The sequence below is a fragment of the Platalea leucorodia genome (assembly GCF_965183815.1).
Source record: "Platalea leucorodia genome assembly, chromosome: Z".
Taxonomy (NCBI): domain Eukaryota; kingdom Metazoa; phylum Chordata; class Aves; order Pelecaniformes; family Threskiornithidae; genus Platalea; species Platalea leucorodia.
The window spans coordinates 92,775,472-92,798,374 of record NC_138858.1 but is presented as its reverse complement, the minus strand read 5'-3'; the positions used below and the strand labels follow the sequence as shown (position 1 = coordinate 92,798,374).

The window sequence follows — 22,903 nt, the reverse complement described above, 5'->3', positions numbered from 1 at the left end:
GCAAGGCCCACCCAAGGACGGTGCTGTTCCCCCTGGGCTGCCCGGCTGGCATCCCCCTGCGCCCAGCGGTGCGGGCCCCGTTGTCCTGTCCCGCACCCCGTGCCCTCAGCGGGGAGGAGCGGTGGGTGCTCAGCACCCTCTCCCCTGGTCCTGCTCCGGACGGCGCTGGGAGAAGGGGAAACCAAGCAGGGGAGAGCCCCTGCCTGGACGGGGCTGAGGGGGTGACAGGGACGATGGCCACCCATGTCCCGGTCCCTTCTCCAAGGAGCAGGACAGGATTGCTGGGGGGGAGGCGCTGGGGCCAGGGGTCCCAGGTGCCGGGCAGTGCAGGGTGCAGGGGACAGCGGTGTCCCCGCAGAGCAGGGCAGGGCCGGAGAGCCCAGAAGGGAGGGATGGAGAGAGGGACGGGGAGAAGAGATGGGATATGGAGAGATGGAGGGATGAGGCAGGGATGGACAGGGCTGGAGGCAGGGAGGGAAGGATGGGGGGAAGGAGGGAGGGAGAAAGGGAGGAACGGGGGAGGTGGAGAGGGACGGCGGGGGGCAGATGGGGATGGAGATAGGGACGGAGGGATGGAGCTGGGGACGGAGGGATGGGAAGAGGGACAGGGAGAAGAGGGGAGGGCGGGCGGGGGGGGGCTGCCGGGGCGGCGGGGAGGGAGGGGGCTGCCGGGGCGGCGGGGAGGGGGCTGCCGGGGCCGCCCGGGGCGGCGCTCGGGGCCGCTGTACAAATAGGGCGGCTGCGGGCGGCCCCTGCAGCCATGCGGGCCCCGCTCCGCTCCGCTCCCGCGCTGGCGCTCTGCGCCCTCGCCCTGCTCCGCCTGGGCTGCGCTCCCACCCGCGCCCCGGCCCACGGACCGACCCACGGACCGGCCCACGCACCCACCCGCGCCGCGCCCCGCGCCCCGCCGCGCTGCCCCCCGCTGATGCTGCAGCTGCTCCGCGCCCCTCCCGCCCCGCTCCGCGCCGCCGCCGCCGCTGCCCTCAGCCTCTCCCCGCACGGTGAGTGGGGCCGCGGCCCCGGGCATCCCTCTCCTGGGACCCGCACTGTCCCCGAGCATCCCTCTCCCCGGGACCCGCACTGTCCCCGAGCATCCCTCTCCCCAGGACCCGCACTGTCCCCGAGCATCCCTCTCCCCAGGACCAGCACCGTGCCGGAGCATCCCTGTTCCCGGGACCGGTACTGTCCCTGGGACCCGCACCGTCCCCAGGCATCTCTCTCTCCGGGATCGGCACCGTGCTGGAGCATCCCTGTCCCCAGGACCCGTACCGTCCCCAGGCATCTCTCTCTCCGGGATCGGCACCGTGCTGGAGCATCCCTGTCCCCAGGACCCGTACCGTCCCCGGGCATCCCTGTTCTGGGACCAGCATTGTCCGGGGACCCACACTGTCCCCGAGCATCCCTGTCCCTGGGACCTGCGCTGTCCCCAGGACCCGCACCGTCTCCGGGCATCCCTGTCCCCAGAACCGGCACTGTCCCTGGGACCCGCACCGTTCCCGGTACCCGCACCGTCCCCGAGCATCCTTGTCCTGGGACCCACACTGTCCCCGGGAGCCGCACCGTCCCCAGGCACCCCTCTCCCCGGGACCAGCACTGTGCTGGAGCATCCCTGTCCCTGGGACCGCACCGTCCCCGGGACCTGCACCGTCCCCAGGCATCCCTGTCCTGGGACCCGCACTGTCCCCAGGACCCGCACCGTCCCTGGGCATCCCTGTCCAGGGACTCACACGGTCCCCGAGCATCCCTCTCCCCGGGACCGGCACTGTCCGGTGCTCTCGCTGGCTCTCGGGGTGGATCTGGCTGCTTTCCCCCGACCCTCAGGCTCTCACGCAGGGATCGTGCCCCGGCAGCACACGAGGGCACCGTCCCCTCCGGCGCCGGCACTCCCTGGCAAAGCCGGTGGTCCCCTCACCTTGCCCCTTGGGTTTCAGGCTCCCTGCAGAACGGCTCCCGCTGGGCGCTCTCCTTCGACATGTCCTCCCTCTCCAGCAGCCAGGAGGTGAGTCTGGCCGAGCTCCGCGTCCGCCTGCCCGGCTTCTCCCCAGCCCGCGACGTCTCCCTGGACATCTACCACAGCCGGCGGCGGAGGTGCCGGCGCAGCGGGACCTGCGCCCACCAGCTCTTTCTGGGCACCGTGGCCGGCAGCCCCTCTTCCACCCAGGCCTCCTGGAAAGTCTTTGAGGTCACCAGCCTGCTCCGGTCCTGGCTCCACCAAGCCGTGGCCCCTGGGCACCGCAGTCCCGCGGGAAGGGAGCAGTGGGAGGCGAGTGGGTCGGCCACCCCGGCCACTGCCACGACGCGCTTGCCCGTCTCGAGTGACGCTGGCCACGGGGAGCCAGCCCTGCCCCAGGACGTGACGGACGGAGTCCTGCTGCTCGTCTTCTCCAGGGACAAGTCTCCGGGAGACCACAGCCTCATCAGGACAGCAGAGACCTCCAAGCACGTCATGCGTGACAGCGGCTCCCAGGGCGCGGGGACCCGCCGGCATCGCAGGAACAGAAAGGAGAAGCAAAGGATCAAAGTGAGCGACGCTGCCGCTGCCGTCCCGGGGGAGGAGGGCAGGTCCTTGTGCAGGAGGGTGGACATGATGGTGGACTTCGAGCAGACCGGCTGGGGCAGCTGGATCGTCTACCCCAAAAAGTACAACGCCTACCGGTGCGAAGGGCAGTGTCCGTCACCCGTGGACGAGACCTTCAAGCCCACCAACCACGCCTACATACAGGTAAGAGGGGGCTGCTGCCTCCGCTCCCCCCGCGCACCCCCAGCCCCGCCGGCCCGCGGCAGGGGGTGATGCTTTGCCCTTCCCTTGTCTCCCCACAGAGTTTGCTGCAGCTCTACAAGCCCAACCAGGTGCCCTGCCCCGCCTGCTCCCCGGTCAGGATGAGTCCCCTCTCCATGCTCTACTATGAGAAGGGCGAAATCGTCGTCCGCCACCACGAGGACATGATCATCGAGGAGTGCGGCTGCAACTGAGGGCAGCTCGTCTCCTGCTGGGAAGGGGCACATCTCTGCCCAGAAAGTGGCCCCGAGGACTGGCCGCCCAACCCACGACCAACGCGCAGACCAGGGCATCCCTGAGCCCCCGCCGCCTCCGAATCCTGCGTGCCCGTGGGTTGGCAAAGCCCTGGCTGTGCCAGGGGAGGAGGAGTGGGGTGCCTGGGTGTTAGCGGCTCTGCAGCACCACATGGCTGCAGCGCATGGACGGATCCAGGCTACGTGCAGGGAAGGCCGTCAGACACCTCGCTGCAGCACCGAGGCGGTGGGTGCCTGACGGCTGCATTTAGCCAGGAGCCGCGGTGCTGGCGGCCGGCGTGTGCCGGGGCAGCCGAGGGCTGGTGCTGCTCCCCAGAGGCAGGAGCCGGGGCGCAGGGCTGGAGCGGCGGCAGCATCGCTCCCTGCCACGACACGCTGCCCACGACGACGCTCCTTTTGCCCGCGATAGCTATTGCTGGTAGCTGCAGGCTCTCGGCGGGGCACTGCAGCACCGGTGTCCGGCCACGCTGAGCACCTGCACCATCGGGATTTTCAATCTCCCCTGGGGTTTAGGCATTTCTCTTAAGACTTCTATTATATTTTTATTAAAACTCTATCAGATTTCTATTACAATTAAGGCAAGTTAATGTGTTAGCCCAGTGTCCAGAGCGCCCATCCGGCAGCGCCACGTGGGCAGCAGCAGGCAGGGGTTCATCTCAGCCTGCCCCGAGCCGCGGGGCTGAGCACGGTCCCGGGAGGAGCTGGCTGGCAGCAGGCAGGGAGGCGGCGACCTCCATCATAGAATCATAGAATCGTTAAGGTTGGAAAAGACCCTTAAGATCATCGAGTCCAACCGCTGACCTATCAAACGTGCTCCTTGCCCAGGACTATGCAGGGAACCATGCAAAAGACCTGGGGCTCCTGAGTCCCTCTCCAAAGCCTCATCTGTTCACCAGAGAGGGTTTGCATGGGCAAGTGGGGTGCTTCTGGAAATACGGCAGCCCCGAGGTCGGGCTCGGTGGGTCTGAGCCCCCGCCAGCCCTCCTACCAGCCTTGAACATCTCGGCTCCTGTGCTGCTTTCCTCTGTAAAACGATGGCTTTGCTCAAAGCTTTTCCACCACTCGCTGGATGGAGCGGTAGTGAAAGGGTTGTGGTTGTATAATTCATCAATAAATTATATATATTAAAAATGCCTGGTAGACTCTGCTGATTTCCACAGCCCATTTTTGCTGTCAAATGGTCTTTCAGGGTGCAATTCCCTCCAGTTCTCTGTGCATCTGCTGCACCCAGAGGCTCTCCCTGCCCGGCATCGTCTCTGGCTGCAGCCTGCTCCATTGCTGCCCAGCAAAACCAGCAATGCCGGGCGGTAACGCCCAGAGCGAGTGGGCTGCTACCGTAGCTTGCTAGAGCAAGGGTGTCCCCTTGAATGCTGCAAAAGATGCTCAACAGCTCCGTGCACGGGAAAGTTGGCGTGAGATAGCAAAGAAGCTGCTGCCTCCCTGATGGGGGGTTGCTTGAGAACAAGCAGGGAAGCACCTGCAGGCGTTGAAGAGGAGGGCTAAGGGGATTTTCCACCTTTATTTACCCCTTGGAGATAAGGGGAAGGGCCTAATAGCAATGAATTTTAAGCCATGTGCAGCGGCCGGTGCAGGCAGCTCTCCTTCGGGTCGCCCACCCGAAGGGGTGATGGGGCTGGGAGTCGGAGCAGGAGAGCTCCAGCCCCAGACGATGCCCAGGGTCTCGAGTGCCCCCGGGGATGACCATGCCCCACTACGTGCCAGCCCTGGGGGGGGACGATCCTCCTGGGGCAGCGAGGGTCCGGCCCCGCGTTTGGCTGAACCCCCCCATTGCAGCCCCGGCCGTGGGTCCGGGCTCCCCCAGGCTCACAGCTGCCCCCTCCCACAGCCGTGGATGGGGACACGGCACACACGTGGGGACCAACCGCCGGCCCCCGGCTACGGCCGGCACGGCGGAGGGGACGAGTGGGACCACAAGCGTCGGGGCTGGCAGCGGGTGGCCCAGGTGGCCATCCCCATCCCTCCCCTCCTGGGACGAGCAGCCCCGACTCCACATCCCAGGCCCAGCCTGATTATCCTCAATCCACATCCCAGCCAGCGGATAAACAAAGGGTGTCTGGTGCCCCCCGCCCCGCGCAGGCCCTCCCCTGGGCCGCTTACATATTCCGACAGCATTTCACACTGGGACCATCCCGTCATTAGAGGGTCATTTGCAGGAGCTGTCAAGGGTGGGCGAAGGAGGCGTGGGGCTAACCCCTGGCAGGAGGCAGATGTGCAGAGAAATCTGGCAATCTGGGCTCTTGATGAAAGAAAATTAAATTTTTTTTCGCCTCTTCCTCCGCAGGTTTGCTACTCCCTCTCAAAACCCGTTGTCACACCGGCAGCGAAGCCAGGAGGTTTCACTCTCCCACGCTCAGCAGCTCCTCGCCCCCCAGCCCCCTGCGTCCACCAGCCTTGCTGGGAGCTGTATCTTTGCGACCTCTGCCCCTCCATCAAGCCTGTTTAAAATCGAGCAGCGGGTTCAAAAGTCGCGGGGCAGGGGGAGGCAGGCAGCCGTTCCCTGGGAAGAGCCGGGTGGAAAAATAAAGGCTGAGATTCCAGGGCTGTAAGGAAAACATCAAAGTGCGGATGGCGACAATAAAGCTGCACCGCCGTGCTTAGGCAAGGTATCTGCTAGTGAGCCTGGCTTTGCAAGGCTTGGGCTGGGAGCGGAGACCTAATCTCTGAGCAGAGCAAGCTCTGCCGCCTGGCCCTTCTCCTGCCCCAATACACATCAGCTGCGTGACAGAGGAGCCCAGACACGCAGGACAATAAAGCGGGGGCACAGCACCTTTCCAGGGTGACCTTTCGGCATCGCCGGGCCAGAGGCTGCTGGGGCAGGGACACTGCGCGGGCGGTGGGACCGCAGGAACGGGACGCGGAGGATTTCACCCCATTCCCGCTGCACGGGCAGGGAATGGCCCGGCAGGCGCAGGCGGCCAGACCCTGCTCTTGTCTCCCCACTCAGAGATGCTCTTGTGAGCCTCACCCGGGCAGAAGGGACCGGTTTTTGCACCAGTTTCTCAGGGGGGGGTTTGCTGCAGAGCAGAAGCCCTACAGCGAGTGCTGAGGCAGCGGAGCATCTTGTTGCCCGCCCCAGGGTGTCGGGGAGCTGGCAGGGTCCCTGCTTTTGGAAGGACTGGCTTGGTTTTAGCATCCTTACACATTGGCATGGGAAGGACGGAGCCTTCCCGATGCAGGGAAGGTTTTCTGGCAGGAAAAGCACCCTGGCCGTAATGGGAGTGCTGCCTATCCATGCTGCAAGACTTGGGTGCAAGCAGCGAGTCGCAGCCACCACCTGCCTGCGCTGCTGCCCGCGCCTCGGGAGGTAAATTTAGGTTTACTTTGGACACACGAGGAAAGCATGAGTGAGAGCAAACAGACCGAAGGGCTTATCAAAGGCCCAGGGTAATATTTGTACAAATGGTGGATTAAGGCACTAGCTGGGTCAGGCAAATATTGTTCGTCCCGTGACCGGGACGCGGAGCAGGACACAGGCATGCTGCTCTGCCCTGCTCGAGACGAAAAGGGGCAGGGACAGAAAATGCAATGACAAAGCCAACACTTGTCCCTCGGACCTCCCCGGAGCATCCCAGCTGTGCGAGGCAGCCACCCACGGCTGCCTCCCCTCCCGCCGTGCCTGCAAGGGCAGCCAGGCAGCAGCCTGCGCTCGCCGCGGGGCTCAGCCTGCGGCAAAAGCAGCTCCTCAGCCCGTTGGGGCAAGTGCCAGGCAAGGAACAAACCCCGGGCAAGCAGGGATCTGCCCTGGAAACGCTGAGCTGCGCCTTACGTGGCTTAGGCAAGCTTGGAGCGCTAGAAACATGAATGCATGCGAGAGATGGATCCAAAAACGCCGGGCTGAAGGGCGCAGCACCGGCTGGGGGTGTAAGGGAGGGAGGTGAACCGCAAAGGACAGGAGCAGGGGATGCCGAGACTGCGCGGTCCCACGCCACGGGCGGAGGAGACATTCAAGGCACGGGTTTGGGACAGATCGCACCAGAGCGAATGCAGACGAGTGCCACGTCACGGCATCACGCGTTCACAGCTTCGGTAGCGACTCGCTCTGCCCCCAGCGACTGCGCTGCCGTGCTCGTGGCCCCAGGGCCCCGCACCGGGAAGCCAGCAGGAGCCCTGACCCTCCCGGACCCCCTCTCACACCTGGCCCGGGTGCTTCGCAGGGTGCTCTCCCTCTCTCCGAATTATCGGCTATGAATCGCTGTCGGAGGCACCTGGCGCTTTGATGCTCTCCCCAGATCTACATAAGCACGCAGATACCGATGCAAAGCTGTCACAGCACGGATAAAATACTTAACACTTAAACACTTGTTACCCTCTAGTACGGGGGTGGGAGGGAACAGAATTTAAAAGCATCGCTTGCAATAGTTGACACTCACTCCAAAAAAAACGTGCATCACTTTCGCACCCAGCCCCACGAGGCTCCCGTTCACCTCTGGGCCACTGCGGGTCAGAAACTCATAGCAAAAAAAGCAGCAAGGCTGAAACCAGCTTGTTTCTCCCCAAAGAGCCGCCTGGATGTGCAGCCCTTCGCTCGGGATGGCACCGCGGCGGGGGCACCTCCGAGAGGGGCCCAGGACGGTGCTGCCGCCCGGGGCAGCCAGGGACACCGGGCACCACGTCCCCCCCGAAACCTCACCCCCGCGTAACGGCAGCTAAAGCCGGTCTCGTAATTGTGGAAGGGTATTTCAGGAGAGTAAGAGGGGTAAACCCCCACCCCGTGCAGAGAGCCCCTTTCCCACCGAGACCCGTTTGCCAAGGGTTACACCAACACAGCTCTTTCAGGTGTAAACCCACGCTCAGGCAATAATTGCAAGCATTTTGGTTAGGACAGAGCGGGCAAACAAGCTTCAGCACCGAGCGCATAGACTTCGGTATTGCAAACACCCCACAAGTCCATCATGGCGTTTTTAGTCTACCCTAAAGTACCCAGCTTTAGACCAATTAACATCAACACGGTAGGTTTTCTTAAAACCAAGTCTAAGTTTTCTTAAAACCAAGTCTTCTGCTGCCTCCCCCAAAACACAAAGCTGGAGGTTGCTGTGATGTGGTGACCAGAGCAGGAGGCCCTGCGGACACGTGGATCCGAACGGCTGCACGACGCTGCCAGCAGCACCGCAATCTCCCCGTGCTGTTTCTAGCTGAAAATATTAATTTGGCAAGACAGACAAGTCAGAGGCGACAGCAGCTCCTCTCTAAGCGCACATCATAAAACCCAGCAACTGGTACGGAGCTGCCATACTGATAAAGTGACACCTGAGGGCAATAAATTTGAATCTGTTCCCATTAAGGTTTCAGAGAAACACTTAATCTTATCTGTAAAAAATGCAAGTTTATCTGCAGCAATTGCTTTGTCTCCGTTTCTTCTGTTACTCATTATTAAAGGCTTGCATATCATACTGTCACAATTTAGCTTAATTAGCAGATATTTAAATGCTATCTACTGCAACAGATTTGAACAGACACTCATTGTCTTTTAGGAAGTCGGGGGTTCAGGCCATGTCCTAATATGCATTCTCCTCCTTCGAGATGCCTCAGCCACCACCACCACGAGATGCCACCAGCAGCAGCATCCCTAAAGCAGTAACGCTGCCATGCGGTACGAGAGTGCTCCATAATACGCATTTATTAAACTGCGCTGAGACCAGAAGCGTAGATACTTCCTCTGGGGGCTCAAGTCAAACGCTCCCGCAGTAAAATTACTTTCTCAGATGAAAATTTCCCTCTCAAAACCAGACTTATTTCCAACCTACCAGCTAAACCCTCTCTTTTCCAAAGCTCAGTGTGAAATCTTAATCCCTGTACACCAAGTTATAAAAAGGACAAACGTAAATCAGCAGAAAAGTTTCAGCATGGATCAAAAAGCCAGCAGAAAAGTTAAGCACTCACTTGCTGGAGGAGATCCGCTATTTTGGGAAGCGGGAATTGCAGCACAGCAGCGGGAGGCTCTGCATTTTCCCCGGCAGGGCAGGAGAAGGCAGCTCAGGGTCAGGGCCCCTCTCTGAACTGATTTCAGCTGCTTCCACCTGTAGCCTGACTGAACCCTGCCCCTCGTCAGGGATGGAAAAAAGGAGCTCACAGCCACCCACACCATGCCCTCGCAAAAGAACCACCCGGAAACACGCAGTGGACAGCTTTTGCTAACTATTTCTGGCAGCAGACTCAGAGCACACTGAAACTTGCTGCAGTGACCAGGTGTCGCCTGTGGGACATACACAGATGTTTCACCAAGAAGGCTTAAGGCATCTCAGCCTTCGCTTCTGGGTTTCCCCCGAAAGCCAGAGTGCTTATCTCAAGGCTAAACACAGGACAAGCCGACTGATTTTTCTGCAACAAGCTGTTAGTTCCTTGCTGGAATGAATAACAGACAGAAGCCATATTTATTGCATTCATCTCCATACCAGGAGACTCAAAATGATTTTTATTTCTCCCTTATATTGCATTTCTGTAACTTTTACAGTATTAAAATGATTAACAAAAGCATAAAACTGGAAACAAAAAAACCCAATCATTGAGAGTGTCTCCTCCGGCACTCCAAGGCCCATCATCAGCAGGGGCTGCGCTTGGGTGTTCGCACCCACACGGAGAGGCCGAGACTCGGTCCTTCTAACAGGACACGCTCTGTTCTCGGAAGGGAAGAAACCGCCTTTCCCAGGAAGCGGGAAGGCACTCAAGGCATGGGCTACTTTGAAGCCTGGCTGGTGGGAATCCTCAAGACAAAGTCCTGGTTCTTCACTGGATAAGCACTCTCAGGGCACGTGCTTTAGATGTCCATGTCAAACTGCTCTTCCTCGCCTGTTGAGAGGGACCAAAAAAACCACACAAATGAGTCTTCAAAGTTTCACATTAAATACCTAATATTTTATTGAAGAAACAACCATCAGCTGTGCTTCAGAAATGCAGTGGTTTGGACCTAAAAGCTGCATCCAGGCATCAAGTTTGATATGAAAACCGTCTTGTACAAGCAAAACGTAAGCTCTGTCCACAGTGGGGATCTTACTCGCAGACAGATGAGCAGAAGTAGAGAAGATGCCCTTTAATTTATTTCTACCCCTGGCTTTCCTTCTAAAAAGGAATGTAAAGAATAACATTGATGACGATCACCGGTAGAAGCTTCTGTTACCAAAGACACAAAAGCACATTTCACAACTTATTCTCTGTACAGCTGTTACCACAGCTCAGGCAGTGTGATGGGATGCCAACGTGAGCAGCGATGATCTATTCCTGAGGACAGGGCTTCTTTGGAAGAGCCACAACCAAGCTGGCATCCAGCATGCAGCCTGCTTTTCTGTTTGCCAGAGAATCCAGTGAGCCACTAAAGGTCACAACAGTGTGTAACAAAAAATATTAAGCCATATTGACTCCAGAAAGATTTTGCTTAGCCAACTAATGAGCATTCAGATGTTTATTTTTAGACAGAAGATGGTCATACTTGGTAGTTTCAGGTTGCTTCAAGAAGTAATAGCTTTAAAAAAAACTGTTCAAGAGCAATACTTGCTCATTTTCCTACTACAGTGCCTTTAGTTAAGTGTTGACATGCACAAAGTGGCCAGTGACCTCTGTTCTCCGGTGGACTAACCACTACCTTATGCACACCTGCAAGCTTCTGCTGAACCCCCTAAAGAGAGCAACAGCTACTGGATAATTGATGTATACAAATCAGGTATTGCATCCTAGCTACATAAATTGAGCTCACTTGCACACCAGAAGTCTCAGAGTCAAAAAAAGGCAGAAGGAATTTACAACCCAGGCTGATATTAAAACCCCAAGCAAGTCCTACTCTGAATTGTAATCCGATATTTTTCAAAAATGCAAAGCAGCTGCAAAATGGGCCAGGATAGAGAGGCAGCAACACTGCACCCACTCTCTCCCCACAGGACTATTAATCCAGTAGCAGCTTCCCAATTGCAAAATTAGTGAGAATAAATTGATTATGACAAATTACATTTAACTAATTGAAAGAAACATCACATTACCAGGGACCACAGCAGAACCTAATACCCATGAGAACCTAATTACCCCATAACATCAAGCACACTTTGATTTTGCAAGAAGTTATCAGAGTATTGACCATAGCTTATAGGGATCTCCTGGCTCCAGTCCATGGGTAAACTGTGGTATTTCTAGGCACCAGCAGTGCACATCACTTGTTTTTCGCATGCGCTCACCTGCGCTCACTTTCTCATCACAGTTTTGGACATGGTTGTTCTCAATCTTCAACTCCTCCACATTTGGGCTTGTAACACCTGGAATGTCCGGAAGGTCAGAAGGTGGTGTTTTGGCAAGCGGAGAATTGCGGCACTCCATCAAAAATTTACGATCATAAATAATCCTGGTACCTGGAGGGAGAGAACAACACTGTCAGTTTTCAGCATTTGAATGCGTGAAATACAGCTGGGCCACCTTCACAGCTAGGTGTGTACAACAGGAGTCATTTAAAATGGTGCCTGTTATTTAGCACTTACTCTGTTCATTCTGTGCTACCTTACAAGAAAGCCAGATACAACTAACACTGTATCTGCCAAAAAAAAAGTATGAAAGAGGCAGGTACCCAAGTAATAGCTAATGCTACTGGTCTGGTGCACAGAGAGAACAAGGCTCCGAAGTCCAGACTGACGCTGCACGCGATAGGTAGAAGGGGCTGGATCTAACTCAAGGTCACAGCAAAACCCAATGAAACAGTAAACTGAATTTCATTTCAGCTCATAAACGTAACAGGCTTTTCTAAGTTGTCCGGGGCTGAGAACTGTAGGTGGACACAAGCGCACGTACCAGGTAACAGGACGTAGCATCGCCTCCTTATGTCACCCTGGACACTGCCCAGCAGGAAAATTCCTGCACGGGCGTTTATTTTGCAGCCCAGGTGCTGCCTGTCCAGCCCAGGTACATACACCTTTCAAAAGGCCTGAAAACAGAGTTGTTAATGCCCGTCTGTTTTAATGGTTAACCAGACCACATCCTACTCTCCCTGCCCCACGTAGAACAAGCCAGCTCCAGCACATTACAGCGAGCCTCTACGGGAGCACAGCTCAGCTCTGGGCATGGATTTCTAGGAATACCACTGGACTGAACAGCCCGTTCCTTACAGAGGAATTGCATTGGAAAAAGCTCAAAAACCACACACAGAAATGGGATCCCTCCAAACAGACCGCTGCCTTAACCCAGAAAGTACTGAAAAAATCAGTTTTTTCTTCCCTCAAGAGGAGGCCTGCAAACCTCCTCTCTGGATCAGGCCCTTACTGCTCTGCTCCTGCAAGAGGGAAAGGCAATTTCTCCTTGGGTACTCTGCAAAAAACTTTAAAAATACACACGCGCAGGGAAACAAGCTTCCATTAGCATCTGTCCAGGAACATTAAAACCACTTTATTTTGAAGCGTGGCTATAAAGTAATGTAGCTGGATATCATGTTTCAAGAAAGTTGTGCAAACGAGCTCACAAAATGCTGGAAGCCTTTTCACTGAAAGATTTTGAATTTGAGTTGCTTCACTAGATCCAAGGGGAGATCACACCCAATTCAGAACCGTGCTCTAGCAGTTCGCTGGGTTTGAGAAGGCAGGCAAAGTTGAGTTTAGCAGGCAGGCCTGCAAGCGGAGTTTAAATTCCTGGGAGGTTTACAGAGGCGAGGACGGGGTTTCCTAGAACTGCAGCTCATGTACCGGGTATTAAGAGCACAGTTCAGGCGGACGAGAGCTTCCACGCCTGGTTCACGTTCCTCCGGCAGTCACATGCCCAGAGCTTACGACAGCAAACACCCTGCAGACAGCCAGAGCAGGACACCCAGCCACCGCTGTCAACAGGCACAGCCCCAGGCCATAAACGGGCCTCCAAGATGTCAAGCTGAGTTAATAGCAGTTCTCCTCCTGTTGGAAGGGAGAGTATTTAGTATGAAGGACTACACCCCATGGGAACTGCTCTGCTCCCTGAAAGCCCTGGTTATACCACAGCTTCAACACCCGACTGCCTCACTGCGCAACTCGGGAAGTCTGGATGAGAATTTGGCTCACTTTGAATATTTTCAACACTAGGTTTGAAGAAGCATCCAGTACCGCACCTTGTTCCTTGTCTGCTCCCTGATGGAGCACAGGCACCGTGAGCTGTGCTGCTCTAAGAGCCATCCCATCCCCGCTGAAAGAGCCAACACCTCCGTGGCCGAGCAGCAGCACCGGAGGCAGCTCCTTTGCAAACGGCAGATCGCCACCCGCTCTGCGCCACTCACAGCAAGCGCCACGAGCGCTGCAGCTCGCCATGCATCTCTGCTCATGACAGACCGAGCCGCTGGGATTCCCCAGCTACTACTGCACGTGGGCTTTACTGAAAGACAATGTGTGCGCGTGCCCTCAGCAAGCGGGCCAGGAGCCAGAACAGGCACAAAGGGAATACTGAGAACAGACTGTGCTTAAAGATCGCACATCTCTTTAACGCTCTCTGTGCTTCTTCATAGTGTTTGGTTTTTTTTTTTTTTTTTTTTTTTTTTTTTTTACCACTGTGACTGCTGTAAGAAAAACAGCTACTGCCTGTGCTGGCAGAGGACAGGGAATTTCTTTGTTCCGCCATCCCTTCCAACGGTGATCACAGAGCCCAGAGAGACCTGTGAAAGCAGCTGAAAAGGGAAAATCGAGTCCTTTTTTCCGATTGCTGGCACCAAATGAAGGCTCAGAAACCACGGTGAAACTCTGCTCACTCACGTCAGTCCCACGGTGGGCTGTGCTGCTCCCAGGATTAGAAGGAGGACACTTTAGACCACAAGAGGTGACTGCCTGCCCTCCTCGGATGGGCCTCTCTTATCCAAACTGTATTTTAGGATGTCAATTCAACACTTCTGAAGACTCAAAAGCAACCCGCCCAAGAACTTGATCTCAGTGCTGTGCACATAACTCAGCGTACCGTGGCTGCGGAGTACGACCTTTTCAAAAGCCTTCAGTCACCCAGCACTGCTGCCGCGGGTTTCTAGCTCTGGCACCCGGCCCTTTTCCCATTGCTCACATCCCCAGCGCTGCCTACAGCCAAAGAGATGACTTCAGAGATTACAGTCCTCAATTCTTCTCTGAAATTAGTCAGAGGTTTTGCATGACAAACTTGATTTGCTTCTTTCTTCTGATTCTTCAGATTTAACCTACTGTTTTGCAGGAAATCGCAGACTTTCTTCAGTGGTCTACATGCGTTGAACATTTACAACAAAAGGACCTAAAACAAGCGCTTCTGAAACACAAGATTATTTCTACAGCAGTCAGGGCTTACGTACAAAGGAGCAATGCAAAGTATTCTGCCTGCATCAGTGGCTAGATGGGTTAGCAGAACATGGATGAAGAGAGCCCAGCCCAGGAAGCAGAGAGGCTCCGAGCCCAAGCTGGCCTGGCCCCAGCACTCTTTAAAGTGACACTTTAGTGCATTCATCTGGGGAGTTTGCTGTGAAATGTATTGATAATGTTTTCCTGCGAGCTCTTCCAGACCATGCAGGACAAGGAATTCTTTGCAAAGTGACCACGAAGGCAGACCAACAACCCAAGGCTAACACCCGCCCCCCCAGGTCCTTCGGGAGTTTTAAATCATTCCTCCTTTTAGCACCTGAACCCAACACCTGAAGGCAACCGGCCAGCGCCTGCAGCTGGGCCTCGGCAGCACGAGCTGTCCTCGAACAGGCTGGGGACAGACTAAAGCACCACGCAGTCACGAGAGCACTGTGGATTTTGCCAGGTGCACACACCCTAACAATAAACAGCATTTGTGTTTCTCCTCCACACTCTAGACATTCATTAACTCTCCAACAGAGATGGTAATCCTGGAAGGCTCATTACCCTGCACAGCACCGTTAATTGTTCATTTCTATTCTGTTACTCAGAGCACATGAATATAGCTGAGAAAGTCATTCGCATTCTGTCTTCCATGGCATAATTACTGCAAGTAGTATTTAAGTACTTCAGTGATTTGCTGCTTTCAGAGAAGCGAGAACATATGGCAAAAATAACACAAGAACTTCAGTTCCCCAAGCAAGCTTTTCTGCACAAACACAAAAAAACAAGTGAGTCAGCAATGCCGACTTCCCCCTTCTCTCTGAATTTTAACCCCTGAAATATTGTGCTGTAAAGAGACCAGTAGGTCTGAGGGACAAACTCTACTGCCTCCCATTTAGTTTCTTCTTTTGGCTGAACTTCAGGTACAGTGTCATCATTCCTGCAGCTCACATTGATTTTTTTTTTTTTTTAATTTAGCAGCAGAGGGGAAAAATTCTTAAAGATATGGAAAAATTCTTGCAGGCAGCTGCCGTAGCTGGAAATACACACAACTGGTCTGGTGCCTGGTGTCACCATCTGGAACAGCAGCCGCTTGTCTCGAAAGCCAAACTACTCAAAATAAACAGGCACTCAAGCAAGCGGTGTGGACGCAAAACCTTTCAGATGAACAAGCCCTTTAGGGAGCTTCACGCATTATGTCCCTGCTGTAGTACGCAGGGACAGAGACACGCGAGGCGCAGCCAAGATAAACGCTAAGCTTGCAGGCTGTGTACATGCAGCCCCCTCAGCTGCCTCCACTCCGAGCAGGGAGCAAGCGCCGCTAACTCTCACAATCAGTTTATTTTTATTTGAAGACCAAATCCCTAAAAGATACCACTCCTGGTACTCACACACAGCACAGCGAACGGGGCTGCACAACGAGACTTGCGGCAAAGAAAGAGGGAACCGACCCACTCTCTTTTTGCAGTAGAGAAGCACTGCACTTTCAGAAGTTAGAGCAACTTGGGAAAAGAAAAAAAGGCCTCAGCGTTTACCTACTGCCAGAGGAAACGGCAAATATTAGAGATCAGAATTAATAAGTAACCCAAATGGGGTTTGCTCCCTGCAAGGCTACCCAAGAGCACAAACAGCAGCCTTGTTTTCCAGCACGGACACCCAGGAGGACGCTGTTTCGCTGCACCGGCCCCGGCACCCTCTTAGCAAGGTGGGAGCCCCCTGGCTCCCTTGCTGTCCCTCACCCCACAGCAGTGGCCAAGCTCCAGGGAAAAGCCTGGCCCTGCTAAGCCAGACCCCGGCCCGGGGAAGGGGGACCCCCCCCGGGCAGCACACGGAGCTCCAGGCCCAAGCAAGGCCGAGCCACCCCCGCAGCGAGAACGCTGCTGCCAAACGGGGGTCCCTGCCCACCCCCCAAAGCAACAGCCCCGCAGCCGAACCCCCGGGCAAAGCGGGAGCCCCCCTCCATCCCCACCTGAGTAAGAGGCCCCGGGTCCCCACGCAGCCCCCCGGCAAAGCGAAGGCTCCCCCCCGCCCGTCCCCGGGGCCAAGGCGGGGTCCCCCCACCGCGACAGAAGCCCCCCAGCTCCCCACACGCCGCCGTGCCAACGCAAGGGCCCGTCCGGTTCGCACCGCAAAACCAGGGCGGCACCCGGGGGGCTCCCGCTGGAGCACCCCCCCGCCCCGAGAGGCCCAGCCCCGGCCCGCCGCTCACCGCCCGGCGTGGTCCCGAAGACGGTGCCCCCCGGCGTGGTGCTGTAGTCACCGGGAGGCAACGGAGCACCGTCGGGCAGGGCGAGGCGCTTGCCGGGGCCCGGGATGTCGCGACTCGGTGTCTGCCCCTGGCAGCAGCGGCCCGACATGGCGCCGCGGCCGGGACCGGCTGCCGCCCTGCCCGCCCTGCCCGCCGCTTCCGGCCCCGGACACGCCCCTTCCGCCGCGGGGCGCGACGGGAAATAGGACGGGGGCGGGGCAGGGGGCGGGGCCTGGGCGGGGCGAGGTGCGCCCAGGAGCCCGGCGGGTCCCTGTGCCCCCCGGTCCGGTGCCCCCACCCTGGGGCACCCAGCGCCTGTGCCCCCCGCTCCTGGGGGGCGCGTTGCCCCCTGCCCCCCCACCCAGCGCCATGCAGTGACCCCACAGGGTCGGCAGGGCGATGCTGACAGCGCTGCCCCCTCCCGACGGGGGTCCCTGCGCCCCCCGGGGGTGCCCACCCCCGGTTAGGGACCCCCCGCAGCCCCACGCGGGACGTGCAGCTGGGGTGGCCGCCGTGGGAGGTCCCGAGTGGTCCCCGTGTGAACCCTGCGGGGACAGATGTCAGCCCGCCTGGGTGGCAGACCCCCGTCCCAAATGGCTCTGCCACCTCCGGGGGGGGCAGGGACCAAAAGCAGGGGGGGGCCGGGGGGGCCACACACGTGTCCGGCACCCCCACGCCGCCCCCCGGGGCGCTGGGCCGCACCCGGAGCAGGACCGCCCCGGCCGGGGCTGCCCGAGCTTCGGGGCAGTGGAAAAAAACCCAGTTTTTTTCTTAAAACTTTATTAAATAAAGCACTGAGAGGGAAGCTGACGCGCAGAGGGAGGGCAGCAGGGTGGGCTGGGGTCGCTGGGCGGGAGCCCCGGGCTGGCAGGGGGGAGAGCTGGGGCACCCGGGGGTGAAGCCCTGGCGCAAAGCTTCTCCAAGCATCCTTGGGCAGGGCACGGCCCGCTCCCCCCGGCAGGACCGCCCTGCTCACAAGTGTGATGAGTGCCGGCAGCTCAGCCCTGCCTGCCGGACGGAGGGAGAGGGCCTGTCAGGAGGGTGGCATGGCCGGGAAGGGGGCAGACCCCCACCAGTGCCCCCGCTACCCCAGCCCGGTGCTTTGCACGCAAGGCAGCCGATGCCGACCCCGCACTGTTCATAAGCCGAGGGCCTGACCCTGCCTCTGCTCCTTGTTTTCCCATCGCAAGCTGCGGTACCGGCTGGAAAAAACCCTTTGGCTCTTCCTTGCTCCCCCAGCAGTGAGAGCAGAGCTCTGCTGACCCGCACAGGACACCGGTCCGATGGTGACATCTGCTGCTGGCAGGGACGCAGGGAGCCAGCATGGAGGCCAGCACTGTTTCAGCCACGTTTCGCCCATTGGAAAACCGTGGTGGTGGCCAGGGCTGTGGCAGTGACAGTTCCTGGAAAGGGGCTTGGGCTGCTCTCCTGGCCCAGGCGGTGCTGGGACGCAGCCGGCCCCTGCCCTGCCCAAACCCCGCCATCACCCCGGCTCCAACAGATGGAGCTCAGCTGCCGCACGCCGTGCCGGACCCTGGCCATGGGCCTGCAGCCGGACACGGCCAAACCGGCATTCCCTGCCTGCTTCGACCCACGCTTGGCTCGGGCAAGCCCGGCTAGCCAGGGCTGAGCCAGCTCCCACGGCCCCCCCAACCACTGCCCCATCCCTGGGGGATGAAACCTCATCCCTGCGGAGCCATGGTCCAGCTCTGGGGTGCTGGGGGTCCCCGAGGGGCTCTGAGCCCTTTCTCCAGGGCAGCATCTGTGTGAGCAGGGCAGGGGTCTCCTGCCAGGCTGGGGGATGGAGGGGGACGCTTCGAGGGGTCTGCTCCCCAAGGATCCCCAGGACCCCGGGCAGCCTGCGGTGCCAGGCAGGCAGCCCTCGCCCTGTGCCGGCTGCTGAATCGATTACCAAGTGCTGGGGCAGGAAAATAACATATCCGGCCGTGCCGAATGACATCAGCAGTGACCCCCAACCCAGCCAGGCATCCCGCCGCCGAATAACAAGGTCCATTGCCATTTCCTCCTCCTCCTCCCGGAGAATGGACCATTACGGGGTCAAGGAGCCGGGGGCAGGTCAGGGTTTAAGGGCACATCCTGGCTGGGGCGGAGCAGGGGGCCACGAGTCCCCGCTTCATCGGGGTGTCTGCCCTCGGCGCCTGGGGGACCCCCGGGTCAGGGTGCGGGCAAGGACTGGCTGTAACGGTAAGTGTGGGGGGAAACCCTCCAGGGTGTTCAAAATCCCATGAAATGCCCCTTCTGGAGATGCCCCTCCAGGGGACCGGACTCTTTCTGTCCTGCAGAAACGGCTTCTCCATGCCATGAGACCTGCAGGCATCTTCCCATCGGGGGGGCTCCAACGTGGCACTTGGGGTGCCCAGGAGACCCCAAAAGGCTGCAGCAAGCCGGGCAGCACAAGATAGGATGAGAGGGAACGGCCTCAAGCTGCGCCAGGGCAGGTTTAGGTTGGATAGTAGGAAAAATTTCTTCCCCAAAAGGGCTGTCAGGGCCTGGCCCAGGCTGCCCAGGGCAGGGGCTGAGTCCCCATCCCTGGAGGGATTTAAAAGCCGGGGAGATGTGGTGCCTAGGGACATGGTTTAGTGGTGGGCTTGGCAGTGCTGGGTTAACGGTTGGACTTGATGATCTTAAGGGTCTTTTTCAACCTAAACGATTCCATGATTCTATGATTCTAAGATGGCCAGTCCCCATCCCGGACCGAGGATGCGGGTGCTCCGCTCTCGCTGCCTTTGCTGAGCTCTTCAGAGCTCCAGCCCATGGTGGAGAACACGCTGCTCTCCCGGGCTGGCAGCGACGTCCTTCCTGGACTCTGCTGATACAATCTCCCCCACTGGAGAGACCTCCCCAGAAACCAGTTGGCACCGAGCAAGCGGTTCTGGGATGCACAGCCCAGAGCCCTAACAATAGCCTTTCCTCCTCATCCGTCTCTGTCTCCCATTTCCCACACAGGCTGGAGATTAAAAAAAAAAAACGCAAGAAGAAAGAAAGGGGAAACCACCTGGACCCAGAGCCAGGGAACAACCAGCCCTGGGGCAATAAATCAGTGATGTCTCTGGGGCGGGCAGGACCCCTGTGCCGCCTGTTGCTGGGACGTCCGGCATTTCTCTGCCGTTCTGTGCACGCGAACGGCACCGACAACCACCGAAAAAAGAGATGAAGTAGTACGTGGGGACCCCAGCCCTGCCATGGCATCATCGTCCCCATGCCTGCAGGTGCTCGGTGCTCCTGGCAGCATGTGAGGGACCAGGGATGCTCCTGGACAGGGAGGTCGTGGGATGCCCCCAGCTGCCAGCTCTGCTGCCCTGGTGCTGCCCGCCCTGCGCCGGCAGGCAGGGAAGAGGCATCGGGCCCCGGTGTTCGCCTGCCCGCGCTACCAGCACCTGCTGGTTACAGTATGTTCATCTCTAGGGCATTTTATCTGCCCTTTCCCTGGGCAGCTAACAGGGCTGGAAAGCCCTTCATCATCCGCGTGTGATACCAGGTTATCGCCTTATTGCCTTCTAAATCGGGAGCCGAAGTGCTTCTCATAGGTGTCCGTCTCTTCGCCTGCTCATCAGCAATTGCAGTCTTTGCTGCTGACCTGTTTTAAATCACTTTTAGCTGAGCAGGGTTGGCTTTTTGTAAAACACTTGCTCCCCTAGCAGGCTCCCAGGGAGGGAAATCTGTCTGGCGGCTCTTGGAAAACATGTCTTATAAGTCATGAAATACTGAAGTTTGCATTGCGCGCACAACAGCCGGGGGCTGCCGCGGGGAACAGCCCCCTTCTCCGCTGCCCTGCGGCCCCTGGCGTGAGAGCAGCCCCCGGGGACGGGCAGCGAGGGGCAGCTCCTGGGGCAGTTCCTGCCCATCCCCGGCTATCGCCGGCGGCACTTCCACCAATACTAACCGGGCCGCTGATTACGGGAGGCTTTGCTGCAGACAGGAAGAAAATAAATGAAGGGGAGGATAAACTTCTGCATGGTGGGCAGCGGGGACTGGCGGCTTTCGTCTCGCCCCATCCATCATCTCCCCGTCTGCCTGGACGGGAGGGCTTGTCTCCAGCCCAACGCCGCACCCCGGCTCTCCCGTGGCTGGGAAACCCAGCTCCAGCCCCACGCAGGACGGGGTGATGGTGGGTCCCCGGGTGCTGCTGCCCATCGTGGTGACCCCCCGGCGAGGATGTCCCCGTGCCTCGGCATTTCCACCCCATCCGTGTTTACATTCCCCTCCGATTGCCGGCGGAGATAACGACAAACCCATATCCACTTTGCCCGCCCAAGAGCTGTTTGTGCAGATAAAAGTTGCCCCCGGTAAACAAGCCCATCCTGCCCGTGGGAAGCGCACCTCCGCCCAAACCCTCACCAGCGCTTGGCGGGATGGTGGCCCCCAGTGTCCCTGTCCCCTGGGCACGGGTCAGGGCTGGCACTTGCTAGGGGTGCTCAGCACCCCAAAATGCACCCCTGGGACGTGCTGTTTGGTTCACGCTCTTGCAAAGGAAATTTGGCAGAGGCAGGGACAGCCCTGCAGGTTGGCACAGTGTGGCCACATGCCTGCCACCAGCGTCTCGCACGAGCCACGGCTCTGCTCGCACCCACACCAGGCTCTGCCCCAGACTGAGGGGTCGCAGGGGCTCTCCTGCACCCACGGCTGGGGGTCTCTGGCTGCTTGCAGGGGGAAAACCTGGCTGAAATGACTCCAGGGGGGAAAAACGGAGCAGGGAGAGCAAATGGCACCGAGTCAGACCCCCGGGAGCTGGGATGCATCTCTGGATCGGGAGGGAAGCCTTTGCCCGTCGGCTGCAGGCTCACATCCATGCCCTTTGCACGGCACCTGGCATCCCTCTGCCATGTGCCAGCCGCTGCCTTCGCCCCTTCCCGCACGTGCCGGCTGCCTCCAGCCGGCTCCGTAGATGGGGCTGGAAGCTGGACTGGATCAGCAGGCATTCATGAGCAATTCGCCTGCCCTTCGGTACGGATCCTGGGCTCTTCCCCAGGGCAGAAGCAAGCGAGAGGCAGCATGGTTGGGCAGGCTGCGGAGAGGACGCAGCTCCCTGCACAGCCACCCCAGCTGTGGGGTCCCAGCACCTGGATTCCCCTCGCTGCCCTCCTCCTTCATGCTTCAGGTCACTTCTGGGAGCCAAAAGGCCCATGTGCCAGTTAGGAAAAAAAATATTCATTGGATCTTTCCTGACCTCAGAGGCGCTTGGTCCCTCTGCTATCCCGGCAGCTCCTGCTGGCAGGCTCCCCGCTCTTACAACACCCTGCCCTGCCCGGGCAAGCCACCGCTGCCCTTCGCAACGACAGAAATGCCTGGAGCGGGGAAAGGTTTTCATTCCCTGCCTGCACCGAGAGTAACCTGCCCTCAGCAGCCTGGCTGCCCCGCGGCCGTGCCGGATCCCATGGGAAGCAGGATGCTCCGGCAGGTCTGCTGCAGGAGGTGAGGCTGAGCTGCCAGTGCAGGTTCTGCCTTCCCCTGAAAGTCAGAGTTTGGAAACCGGCTCAGCCTCTGCCTCCTCTTCCTCCTCCTCGTCCTCACTCCCACCTCTCTGGTACTTTCGCTGCAGCCGCAGGACCTCCCCATTCATATTCTCGCCTCTCCCGGCCAAAGGCACCCGGGAGTTACCGAAACAACAAGCTGCTTGCAGTGCTTATTGCATAAGCGTAAAAGCTGAGCTCTGAGTGTGACGTGAACCGTGTACCGATGGAAGCACCCGCCTGTGCAGCACGCCAAGAGAAACAGCCGGGCTGAAGGCGCTGTGGGTGCTGGAGCCGGGCTGGGAGGGAGCTGGGCGGTGAAAGATGGCTCTGGGCGGCGACGAGGGCACCCGGAGCTGTGAAATCTTGCTCAGCTCCCGGTCTGGGGGAGGGAGTTTCACCTGCCAGGGCAGAGGGACCCGGAGCCCCTCGCAGCCCCGGGGGTCCCTGTCTCGGTGGGCTGGGCAAGGGGACAGGGTGCTGGGGCAATCGCTTCTCCCAGCGCCTGGACCAGAGCTCCAGGATGCAGCCGGCGGGGAGGAACCTTTTCCCCATTTGCTTCCCTCAAGAAGGAGGTTTCTGAGAAACACCAGGGAGGCAGGAGGAATGCACGGGTTAAAAATAGCCGCCATGGCATGGGAGCCACCGTGGAGCCCAGGGCCAGAGACGGAGGGGAAGCGTCTGACCTCCTCCTTGTTGTTGTCGTTGTTGTTGTTGTTGTTTTCCCGCCCTGCAAACAGCACCGCGGGCTGGAACAAACACAGCCCGGGAGCTGCGCAAGCAGGGGCGAGCCCTTGCACGGGTGCAGCGGGTGCAGGGTCAGGCCCAGGAGGGGACCGGAGCACTGGGATGCGGTTAGGTGGCGGGGGTACCATTTGGAGCTTCAGCGGATGGTGCCCAGGGCAGGG

The 22,903-nt window shown here is 58.7% G+C and overlaps 2 protein-coding genes across 2 annotated transcripts; one reads left to right on the top strand and one right to left on the bottom strand.

Moving 5' to 3' along the window:
* Window positions 1-760: 760 nt before the first annotated feature.
* Window positions 761-2,973, top strand: LOC309602134 (nodal homolog; the record flags this gene model as incomplete). The annotated part of the gene is made up of 3 exons (XM_082335460.1): window positions 761-1,001; window positions 1,932-2,722; window positions 2,821-2,973. 3 exons carry the CDS (start codon window positions 761-763, stop codon window positions 2,971-2,973), a joined length of 1,185 nt encoding a protein of 394 aa, XP_082191586.1.
* A 6,486-nt stretch (window positions 2,974-9,459) lies between these two features.
* On the bottom strand, window positions 9,460-16,686 carry LOC309602542 (eukaryotic translation initiation factor 4E-binding protein 1-like). The gene is made up of 3 exons (XM_082336206.1): window positions 16,486-16,686; window positions 11,214-11,384; window positions 9,460-9,840 (listed from the first exon to the last, which is right to left on the bottom strand). Exons 1-3 carry the CDS (start codon window positions 16,631-16,633, stop codon window positions 9,809-9,811), a joined length of 351 nt encoding a protein of 116 aa, XP_082192332.1. The 5' UTR covers window positions 16,634-16,686; the 3' UTR covers window positions 9,460-9,808.
* Window positions 16,687-22,903: the final 6,217 nt, after the last annotated feature.

Bases quoted from the DNA above. Each gene is read 5' to 3' on its own strand.
- LOC309602542 (XM_082336206.1), bottom strand. From the start codon at position 16,633: ATGTCGGGCCGCTGCTGCCAGGGGCAGACACCGAGTCGCGACATCCCG. The intron at 11,385-16,485 runs GTGAGCGGCGGG...CTCTCCCTCCAG, and splicing joins CTTCGGGACCACGCCGGGCG to GTACCAGGATTATTTATGAT. The intron at 9,841-11,213 runs GTGAGCGCATGC...CCCTCTCAACAG, and splicing joins TGATGAGAAAGTGAGCGCAG to GCGAGGAAGAGCAGTTTGAC.